The following is a 12,198-nucleotide window of genomic DNA, read 5'->3' as shown; positions in this document are numbered from 1 at the left end:
AAATTCAGCCTCCAGAACATCATCACCTGGCAGCCTGGCATAGGAAAGCTTAATAGAGCTGCACAGAGGCGGCTTAAGTCTTCTTGGGGGTGGGTTAGGGACCCATGGAGAGGAGGCCCCATGACCATAAGCCCCTGTAATCACTGCATTGATACTGAAACATGTGCACTCCCCTATACACCCCCAAAACCCTTTTGTACTGGCATATAAGTGGCTCCTGCAGCCATAAGGGCTATTAGGGTGGTAGATAAGTGGGGGATTCTGGAGGTGGTTTGGGGAGGCTCACCGTGACCTATAAAGGAGCTGTAGTGAGATGATGACATGGCACCCTTTTTGTGAAGTTCACAGCAGTGCCCTGTAAGGTACCCCACTATTTAGGTGCCATGTCTGGGTGTTAAGTCCATCACTTTGCAAACCTCTCCCACATCCAACAGGGCTTGTTCTAGGCATTTTTGACTTGGACGAAAAGTTGGACGAAAATGTGGTATAAAGATGGACGATTTAGTGACTTGGACGATCAGATCGGTAGGACGTATACTTAGACGATTTTCGAAAGGGAAAAAAATTTAGACGTATTTTTCGAAAATGTGTCCTAAGCTGTTTTTTTACTTTGGGCGACTTGCGACTTAGATGAAAATGGACTTAGACGTTCCTTTCAATTATGCCCCTCCACGGCTTCTTTGGAAGTAAATCGCTTTGAACCTGTTTTTGGTATAGTGTGACTAATAAATTGTGTATTAGATTAGTATCTAACTAAAATGTGATTAGTCTAACTTTAGGCACTATTTATAGAATCCCCCTCCCACCCACCCCCCATGAGTTTAGAAGTGGCGCTAGTTGGCAAGCGGCAGGCTATGCATACATATGCAAGCACACATGTTCACACCAATGTAGAATTGTCCTGAAGTGACTTTAGAATTCACTTCCTGCCCTACTTCACAGCCCCCTACTTTCCCCTTTTTCTTTTTTTATTTTTTAATGATGTTGTGATCCTACTATTTTCTGGATCCTCCAAGCCATGAGTTGGAGAAAGTAGCAATAGAAGCATAACAAAGGCTGGATGCACAGGCTGGATGGAAAGGTTTGTGCCTGTGCAAGTGCTTTACAATTGCTGCTAATGATGATAATAATAATTCAAATTCAGGAAACTTTATTAGCATGATATATATCATATATTTATTCATATTATAGCTTGCTATAAAGTGAATAAATATATGATATATCATATATTTATTCACTTTATAGCAAGCTATAATATGAATAAATATATGATATATTTTATATAGGTATGTATAAGCAGATAGGTTGATTATATATTATAGGCCGAAATAAGATGAAGGATTGATTATGGTTTAAGAGGGCTGTATTGAGAACCAACTCAGAAAACGATAACTCTGTATTTGTAGCACCTTTGCAAAAGCACAAGTATTGATTAAGGTTTAATAATGTATTGATTATGGTTTAATAATGTCTGTATTGAAACCGTCCCAGGAAATGCAAACTCATTTGCATTTCCTGGGATGGTTTCAATACAGTAAAGGTGTATTGTAACACCTTTACTGAAGCTCATGTATTGTAACACCATTACAAAGCTCATATAAACTGCTCTGAATTCCCCCCCCCCTCGTTAGCAGCAGTATAGCTTTCAATATCGAATTTGTGCATGTGTTGTCGTCTTTCTCTCGCGCGCTCTCTGCCTGTAACTAATTCCATATAAATTATTTTTCCTGCATTTGCCTACTGCATCTCCCTCCCTCTTTCCCCGCTTTGAATAGACACAGTTTCTCTCCTCCTCTCGCTCTGTACCTATATATCTAAATGTTCCTCTCCAGAGACCGAAGCCGATGAACTCAGCTCAGCACGGTTTGGCCCGTTTTGTCTCAACATGAATGTCACCATATGGTGTTCTTGGCTCAGGCAATGGAAGCTGTGCGAGAAAAGGCTCATTCGTGTGTAATGGTTCGTGAAAAAGAGACATCTATCATTCCAATTGATTATTAAAACACACAGGAAAAGGAGATCAAAACCAAAAAAAAAAAAAGAGTCCCCAGCCTCAACTCATCCCATTTACAATTCAAAAGCCATTAATTCCCTCTGCAGGACACGTGTATTGAGGTCTGAGAAATGACAGTTTTCATTTTCCTTCTCCTCCCATCACGTGGGAAGGACGAAAAGAAGAAAATTCACTTACCGCTTCTAAATAATTCATTGTTTTTATAATAAAAAAAAAGAAACTAAACAAATTAGTGAGATGAAGATTGAGAACCGAAATATTAAACCTTCGCAGCCTTTTCTGGGATAAGAAAAGGAAATATAATGAAGGTTCCACACATAAAAATTGAACTTTTTATACCACAAGGTAAAGCATTCACGAGAAAGGAATAAAACCTTCTGGCTCCTTTGGGACCCAAGGAAAATAACATATTTTCATCATTAGTAAGGCGTTCAGCCTGAGCATTATACTTGTATAATTAAGTCGATACTGCCGTGAGCCAAAAACTGAAGGGATGTCTGTGAGGGCATTAGATATGAAGGTGCATGTCCTGGACTATGTTTCCTTTATATATACATCAGTGCATATATGAAAACACTGTGCTTCTACCCACCAATAGATGCCCTGTCTCTTCTCTGTGCTTTTCGTAAACCTAGAATAAATACGCGTGGGAAATATTTTAGGTGTTGGCGACAGATAGCTGGATGCTCTAATTTCCAAAAGTGTTCACGAGATCTTTACTAGACTCACTTTTCTTGTGTAGACGCAAACTTGAATAAGACCTTCGTAAGTCGAGCCCTCTGTGGGTTTATCAGCGCACATTCTAGAGATCAGAATGCCTCGGGATCAAGGTGGGGTGAGAAATTCGGTGGAATGGGTGTGTGAAATTCTCCTGTGTGGTAATACCTGAGAGCCATAATTTGTATTTGCTTTTGCTTCTTTTTGAAAGCTACATTGAATCTTCCATAATGAAGGTCAGTTTTTACACCTTGTACATGGTATCTGCAGTTTTTCCTTTGGTTTGGTAATATCATATGCATTCATCCCATATGCAGTACAGTGGAAATAGGCACCTTAGGACCTTATCGTTTCTCCTGGCTATAAGCTAGAAAGCTTCTCAGTCTGTTTTAGATCTGGGCTTTGCTCCATAAAGCAGAGAGCGGTAATTATGTTTTTCATGTATTAAAGGACTGTGCCGTATAAAAAATGAAATTGCCTCCTGGGATTGCAACACTGTATTTGCAACAATAAGTAGTTTGTGTTTTCCTGTTCTTGCAATACATATCAATTGGTTTGAGGGCGATTGACTGCACTATTTGAAGGGGCTAAGTTGTTCACCTTAATTATCATGGAAATGGGGGAGGGGAGGGGGAACGGTTGTTTTAATTATTATTAATAAAGTATGATAGCATTCAACATGCATGTTAATTAAATCCATAATTAATTATACAGTGCGAATGTACACGTGTGTGTATTTTCGCTAGCGTTTATTACTTATTTTGAAATACAGTATTAAATGGTGCTTCTGAGTTTTGAGAATACAAATCCTTCTTCATGAAGACAACCCAATTTTGTTTGATTTAGTTTTAAACCGAGGTAATTTTCTAAGGAAGGCCTCGGAAAAGAGGACGGAAAGTAGCGTCATAATGCCACAACGAAGCAACTGGGGTGCAGAATTCTGTTTAGTAAAAATGATGAAGCCCCAATCTCCCTTTGTCCTCCTTCATCCTACCACAATAGAAAAGTAGAATCCCGTTACTGTTTTCGATGTGTACGTGTCCATCAAAGCAAATTAGACTTCTGAGATGGGTCACCCAAACTGAATCTTGATGTTTGTTTCCAGTTCATAGCAAACAACAACAATAATAATAATAATGTATAAAGTAAACCTATTTTTCCTTCACATTTATGCTGACCCTTTGACAGTGGAACCATAAAGATATTGGTGAAAGCAAGCACAGATCTCCTATTAGAAGTCAGTTGTCCCTTAATGCAATAGTCATTTAAAACAATCTGAGAATTTGAAGAAGCGACATCCACTTTGCATTTATATTAGAGAAGGGGATTTGCCTCCCAGGAATCTAAATAATTTTCAATACTTTGAGAGAAAGGTAATGCACAAAGATGTGCCAATTTATAGGATAAAAATGCAGTTGGAGAGACAGAAATTATATATTGATCTCGCTTCATTTGGCGTTAGTGAAATGAGATTACTATAGTAAAGCTTTTAAACGTTTTATGAGTGTTTCTTTTTTGTAATTTTTGAAAGTCCCTGGGTTATGGCTGTATGCGAGAGACTCGCCTCATATTGTGTGTATGTAAAAGTATTTTTCCTGTATGGAGGAATCCATAGTGCTTGCTATGGGATGCTGGAAAGTTCTCGGCCCAACCCAGAAGAGAATGACGTGGATATAGTTCAATCAATGATCTGAAACAATGTCAGAACACAGAATTTCGCTTCTGCAGATTGGCACATAACAAAATAAGATAACATTCTTTGCAGCTACAGTGGCAAAATAACCCTCATAATTTAGGAAGTTGGTTGGTTGGGCTGAGAACTTTTCAGCACCCCCCTCATATATATATATATATATATACCACCTCCATATATATATATATACCACCACCTCCATATATATATACCACCACCACCACCTCCATATATTTATACCACCTCCATATGTATATACCACCACCATATATATATATATATATATATATACCACCATATATATATACCTCCCCCCTTCATCCCTCCTCTCTCACCTGAACACCCGATCCAGCTGGAGCCCTTCAAAAACCTAAGAGGAAGCTCATATTTTACAAGTGTAGGGTATCATAAAATTATTTGTAAAGAGGGATTTTATGGCAGGCCCACTCCATGTAACTTAAAACCATACCAAAAAATGTTTCTTCTCCTTTTAATCAGTTCCAGTCTAGCAATGCAGTTTTTATGGTGCATTTAGAAAACAGAATCTAATAAATTCTTGCAAAATGCAAAAGCTGCAGTGATGAAAAATTAAGGTTTAGCCCGGAACAGACCCTCATGGAGGCGACCACAGTCAGTTCAGAATTTCCTTATATTTGATTTTTAAAAGGAAATAAAAAAATTGAGCTATAGATTAAAACAAAGACAGTTGGGAGACATAATTGTGTTACCCAGGGCAAATGTGCACAGCTCAAACTAAAAATAAAATAGTTTTTAAAAAATATTATGAAAATATTATGGGCAGTCTCTTTAATCATAGTTTTTATATATTTGCATATTATGATAAAGTTTGAAACAGGCGATTGTTTAAAAAATGCACATTAATATAAAATTAAAACATATATGGTCAATGCTGTATTTAAAAATAGGAAAATGGCAAGATTTTAATTAGACAAACAACGCGACAGACAGAAAGGGGGGGGGAAAAAACCACTATACCTCCTCAAATACGCAAAACGTGTGAAAATAATTAGATTTCTTCTTTTGTCAAATAATGTACACCTGGGGAGCATCGTATTTTCCCTGTCTTCAAATGAAAACAAAAGAAAGTTTTTCGTTAAAAAAAAAAAAATCTTAGATGGTCCGTTTTGAGATGCAAAGACTATGCAGGGAGTTATGCCTGGGATCGCATCCTGATTTATTATCCCGATAAAGCCCAACATTGCCTCTGTGCTATTTTGATTTCTGGAAAACCCTCACCTGGCTCCAGACCCCATTTTTAGTTCTGGCTAATTGCAACAGCTGATTTATTCCCACTAATTGTGGCCCGGCCTTTCCCCCTTTCTCCACCCTGCTAGTGGAACAATTAAAAAAAAAAAAGTTTGCGATTAAATCGGCGGTAACGCTCCTATTAGCACCCCACCGGCCACTTAGGATAGGAAAACTGCCAGTGAACCCGCGACAAAGTGAATTATCCACGCGTTTTCATGTTCCGCTTTTTCTCTCTCTCTCTCGTGGCGAGGGGGGGAGGGAGAGAGAGGAAAGGGGCGCGAAGAGAAAAGAAGGAGAACGAAATCTCATTTTCAGAACTTCAAAAGTTTGGTAACACTTCTTCCCCCGGCTCCTCCCACCGCCGTGCCCAATTAATGACTCCGGCCTGTCCCTTTAAGGCGCCGAAGCTCGGTCAGTAAGTGGGTAGCGTTTCGCTATAATTGATCTGCACCCAATCAACAGTAACTCGTTAGCAAAACCTCTGCTCCTGGGAGTGTTCGGGGGGGGGGGGGTCATTATCAGCCATCCTCATCATTATCCGTATTATTATTTATTTATTTAATTCGGATCGCTCTGGGCCAGTGTGCTTCGGTTTGTTTCGGATTTTTTTTTTTTTTTTTGGTGACATTTTCGTTTGGGAAGGATTCAGTCTCCCCCATGCAAATGTTTATGGCGGGCGCACGCAGAGAGGAGCCTTGGGTCTCTTCAAAAAGGAAATAGAAATCTCAGGGCGGTTTGTGCTGTCGGAAGTTTGGAGCCGCTTTTCGGGAATGAGCAGCGGTGGCGAGCGCTGCTGAGAGCCGGCCTTAAAGGATTTCGTTTCGGCCGGACCAAGAAACGAAACGAAACGAAACGAAAGTGGCTGGCGCGCGCTCCTTTGCCTCTCGCCTTCCCCTCGCGCCTTCGCCTCGCCTTCTCGCTCTATTCTGGAGGGGATCCTGCAATGTCCTCCGCCAAAGAAGCCAAGGCTGGAACGCTGTTGCAAGCCGGCAACGAGGAGCGGAGAAGGAGCCCCCTGGATCAGCTCCCGCCCCCGGCCAACTCCAACAAGCCCCTGACCCCCTTCAGCATCGAGGACATCCTGAGCAAGCCGTCGGGGAAGAAGGCGTCGGGGTCGGGCCCCTGCCCGCCCAGGGCCCTGGAGAAAGTGAGCGGCTCGGGGGCTTCCCGCAACGGCGTGCCCGCTCAGACCTCCCCGCTCTGCGCCCTCGAGGAGTTGGCCAGCAAAACTTTCAAGGGGCTGGAAGTGAGCGTGTTGCAGGCTGCCGAAGGTACTCTCGCCCTCCTCTTCCCCCATCAGTAGGACTCTTTAAGGCCTTTCCTTATAACCATAGACAGTGTGAACGAAATAGAGCACTTAGAGCAGATATGCCAACGCTTATTATACTTGGGAAAGCTATAATATTGATTGTCTCACCTGTTTGCCTTGAAAACGAACCTGGGGATGGGAAAAGAATAACGCACCATGTTGAAAGCTACAAATTCCTTTAAAGCATGTTGTCTTGTTAAGTATTCTTATTTAAAGCTAGACTTTTAACGCCTAAAGTTTTGTTGTTTTTTTTTATTTCTTAAATCTTTATTGATTTTCAAACTTTGGCATAAAATTCACTATTAACTACGCAAGTAATACATAAAACAATCGTTTTCTCCCACCCTCCTCCCAGTTATTAATACAATAAGACATATGATGCGATTACAATATTATAATTAAGTCATTTTAATCCTCAAAATACATTTCCCTCCCCTCACCCACCCTGGATGTGTAAGGAAATCTAAGAAAAGGAGAGATGTATGACCTAAAGTTTTGACAGAACACCGCTTTGGCTTAAACGTGTTATCAGGAAGGTTGATAGTTGGTTGCGATCAATTTCTTCTCATTAAAGAAAAAAAAATCTAGAGCAAGCATTGTAACCTTTTCTTTTCAGTAAGACATGAAACTGGCATTCAACTGTTTAGAGAATAGGAGAAAGTTTAGAGTATTGGAACTAAATTCACTTTTTTTTTTTTTTTTTTTAGTTTATACTTGAGCTACTGGAACTAAAGTGTAGTGGTCGCAGGTTAGGTCGGATGTAACCATGAAATTGCTCAGGAATTCGTGTTTAGGAAAATCAGCGTAAGATATAAAAATAATCCTATAACCTAATACTCCACATAGTGAATAGAAAAGAAGCAAGTAAAGGTGGGGGCTTTTCCCCCCAAAACCGATCTTTTTTTTTTTTTTTAATTTATCTTTATATTTCACAGTAAAAATAATATATACATGGATAGCATAGAATAAACCATACATAGATACATTATGTGCCCATACATCGCAATCGCAGTATAGCATAATGTATATGTGTTCATATATAGTTAATCGCTACATACAGTGTGTATCAATGTGAGCATGAGTGCATATATAGTCGTAGCTATGAATACTTTAAGTTTTCATTCTCGTAATCTGTTGTGTCTCCAAAACAACATGGATGAAGCTCAGGTTAAAAGTTTAAATAAAACCCATAACAATGTATCTGGGGGGGGGGGGGCGTGGGAGAGTGTTGGGTGTTTGCTGTATGTATAACTGTATTTCTAAAGATGTCAGTAACGGGACAGGGCTCTTAAGTGTTCGTAAGAATTAAAAGGATTCTTGTATCGGCGTCTTCTAGGACGAAATAAACACATTGATTTCAGGCTATTTTGCTATGACAAGAGGTCTTCAAACGATTGCGCTGTTTTATCAGAATTGCAGCTGTTGATACGACTGTAGGTACACCGATTTGCAAAAGAAGATGGTCTTGTACAAGTTTCAGTGATTTGTCAAATGAAGTAAAGAAGTATATTTCACTATATTTCACTTCTAAAAAGTCATAGTATATAGAAACATTTTTGTATACGAATGGATCGTCTACATAGTTCTTTATTTTGAAAACCCGTGTAGAGAATAACCTGACAGGTGTTGAAATCTGGTAAACTAAATCAATTTCTAAGACAGACTCGCAAACTCAAGAGGGGGGTGGGGGGGAAACGATCTATAGAGATAGAAGTTAAGAAGGAATAGGGAAACCTGTCCCTATTGCTGAAGATTCAGCCACTTATGTTGTTGTCAGCCAAACACTGATGTCTTTATTTTGACTCTTGCAGGTCGTGACCATCTGAACGCCTTTGGTCACAGACAAACCTCCAAAAAGAGGAGAAAGTCCCGCACAGCTTTTACCAACCATCAGATCTATGAACTGGAGAAGAGATTTCTGTACCAAAAGTACCTCTCCCCGGCAGACAGGGACCAGATAGCCCAGCAGCTGGGGCTCAGCAATGCCCAAGTCATCACCTGGTTCCAAAACAGGAGGGCCAAACTCAAGAGAGACTTGGAGGAGATGAAAGCCGACGTGGAATCCCTAAAAAAACTACCCCCTAACACCCTAGAGAAACTGTCTTCCATGACGGAGCTGGATGAACAGCCAGGGCCTAAAGACCACTCCAGGGCCCTGTCCCCCTGTGGCTCCCCTTCGTCTCAGGGGTTAGGAGGTTACCCACAATCCCCACAGTCTTCCTCAAGAGACCAAACCACGGACGAATTTTCAGAAGAAGACGAGGAAATAGAGGTTGATGATTAAGCACTGGGCGAACTCTCATCAAATTTTGGGAACAAGTTGCTAAATATCAAGATTCAACAAAAAGGAATATTTATTAAAAAATAAAAAAAAAATAGGGCATCATTTCTGCAGTATACCGTCGAGCCTGTATCTACAGGAAGCAAAGACGGGCGTTTTGTGACGGTTTCTAGTTGGCGATGGGCCTCCTGTAGTGTAAAACCGTGATAAAGTTTTAGGGGTGTTTTGAAAAGCAAAGGCTGGACGCCGGGATGCAAAAGGAAGAGGCCTTTTCCACTCCATCAATTCATGACACTTTGCAAAGACAACTCTGGAAGTTCTTTGACTCTGCCTACTTTCTCTAACCCCCCCACCCATCACGCTTCACATCTGACAGCCGGGGTGGTTTCACCTCTGAACAAAGTATTTTTATGATTATGATGAATATTATTATTTTACCAAATGCACCTCACTTTAATGAGGGAAAAACAACAACTGTAGATCGAGAAAAAAAAATTAACCTTTATCAGCGGTCACTATGGGGGACTTCGTGCAATTCAAAATTTTGTTTTCTTTCTCATTTATTTTATTTTGTCAGTTTTCTTTCTTCTGGATAAACATGGAGCCTCAGACACTTCTGTCGGAAAGCTGCTGCTAACAAGAACATTTTACAAACACTGCACACAAAAAAAAAAGGAAAGGAGAAAAGATTAAGGGATATACTTTAGTAATTTATATTTGGGGGAAAGGTGGGAGAGAGATCTGGAAGATCATTTTAAACAGTATCTCTTTGTAATATAATTATTATTAATATTTTTTTTTTTTTTTTTACAAAAAGCAAATGTGTATTTCTAGTGTTTCTCTTCATGGTATTTTTCAGCGGTAGGAGAGTGTGGGGAAGGAATGTTTAAAGAGCCCTCTCGTACAATCACAAATGTTTTCCCAGACAAAAGTTTTAAGAGGAAGTTTTGCAGGATAAGGACTTTATCTCGGTTGTATGTGTACAGCTTTGAAATAAAACACGAGACACCTTATTAAGCTAAAACACTCGGCCTTCCTGTTATTTTAGGTCGTGGATTGCGCAACCACCACGGAGCAGGTTTAGAAATTGGAGGTAGGCGCATAGCAAAATATTGACGTGTATTTTCATTTTTAAAACGATTAAAAACGAATCTACCTAATTCTCCGACCTTCTAATATTTTGTACTGGAGGCAAAATTGAAGTCTAGAAAAAAAATAGCGGTGGACATGTTCTTTTAATGAACTGTATGGATGAATGTGTTCTCGTTCCTTATAGAAATTATGTTGTCATTTTCCACTGAACCCTCAGGACAGAACACCCTAGGTTGACAGCAATACCCTAATTTGTAGCTCTCCTTCCCCCCCCCCTTTCCAATTAGCAAATATATAGGACGCGTAATTCACTCGTACACCATGAAGAGCACAATAGGGGATTTAAATCTGTTTGGATTTCCTGCATTGAAGTCTTTATTTCCTCATACTTCTGGCATGACATTAAAATGGAAACTTCTCTACTCCAAGTAAATTCTCCAGTGCTGTAAAGCGCAGTCAGAGCTCACTATACATGCAATTTAAAAAAAAAAAAAAAAAGATTCCATTGTCATTTCAATTATTGGTTACAGGTTTAAGGATGGGATAAAGTTTAGCAATTTCCTGCATGAGCTTTCTTGCTTCTTTCAGCTTGTCTTCCTCTTAATTGTATATCCATTGCCTAAAGTAGCCGCGTGAACTGGAAAGAGACAATTCACATGAAAATATTTGGTTGCGCAGTCCCCTGAGGGTGTACAGGGAAGAAGAGGAGAAAAGATTAGAGCGCAAAATAGAGACAATTGTTCAAATACACACAAAAACCACTGAATCTCATAGAAAAAAAATATTTTGCAAGTTATCTGCCCCCTGCCAGATTTGTTTTCAACTCTTATTCAATTAGAAACAGTTAAAAAGAAAGAGGGAGGGAGGGAAAACACAAAACAAAAGCCTGCAAGGGAGAGTGTGTGTGCGCAGGAGGAAATAAATCCGGCCTCGAGGAGCAGAACGGGTGGTGTTGCAGTCCTGGCGTAAGAAAGGTTGCAAACAGCCCCGCGCCATATGGTTTATGAATTTCTCCAACACCAACTAGTCAGCGTGATTGATTAGTCAGCCCGCCTCTCCTCACTTTAACAGTTTTCCTTCTAGCCGAACAGCCTATAATGCGCAGCATCTGTGCCTCCAAAGCCATGTTAAAGAACGCCCATGAATAGCAATTGATTAGCAAGAGGCTGCTAATGAATAAATCTCAATAGGAGCGCCCCCACCCCCCACCCCAAGTCTTCATCTGGGTTATTTGCTGCTCCCTCCAGCCCCTCTTTTCTTTCGAACTCTTTCGCTTTTATTATTTTTGGGGGGGGGGTGTGGTTGTAGGCTGCGGCCTTTGATTCATTCTCTGTATTTCTTTCAGTCTATTTGTAACACTTAACCAGATCAAGAAGGTTCTGCGTGGTTGTTTTTGTTTTTAATCTGTGGTGGTGTGGGGGAGAGCTGGAAGCCACCCTTGGGCTGTCAGACCCGAGTGATGTGAAAATCACTTTCTCTCTCGTTTTTCCTTCTTTCTCAAACTTGCAAGAGAAAATAAATATTAAACAGGTTCATTATGGCTATGTCATCGTTTTTTGAAGTCTGGTTATGTATCATCTAATAAAATGTGGGTCAGACACCTCGTATACCAGAAAAATTTTGCAAACCATTTCATGTGCAAAATGCAGCTTTTTTTGGGGGGGGGGGGGGAATGAGGGGGAATTCTCCCGCTAGGACATATTCAGCTTGGAATTCGTTCCTTTTCTCAGGCTGGAAGACAAATTTATGCATCAAACTCTGCATGCAACTAACAATGAAAACGTAGGCCTATCCCCAGATGGTGAACAAAGTTGTAAACCTTC

At 40.3% G+C, this 12,198-nt stretch overlaps 1 protein-coding gene across 1 annotated transcript; it reads left to right on the top strand.

Annotated features, from left to right (window-relative positions):
• Nucleotides 1-5,847: 5,847 nt before the first annotated feature.
• Nucleotides 5,848-11,910, top strand: LBX2 (ladybird homeobox 2). Its single transcript, XM_033954972.1, has 2 exons — nucleotides 5,848-6,964; nucleotides 8,814-11,910. Exons 1-2 carry the CDS (start codon nucleotides 6,637-6,639, stop codon nucleotides 9,284-9,286), a joined length of 801 nt encoding a protein of 266 aa, XP_033810863.1. The 5' UTR covers nucleotides 5,848-6,636; the 3' UTR covers nucleotides 9,287-11,910.
• Nucleotides 11,911-12,198: the final 288 nt, after the last annotated feature.

This window comes from Geotrypetes seraphini, chromosome 1, assembly GCF_902459505.1.
Source record: "Geotrypetes seraphini chromosome 1, aGeoSer1.1, whole genome shotgun sequence".
NCBI lineage: Eukaryota > Metazoa > Chordata > Amphibia > Gymnophiona > Dermophiidae > Geotrypetes > Geotrypetes seraphini.
This window is presented reverse-complemented; position numbering and strand designations above follow the sequence as displayed.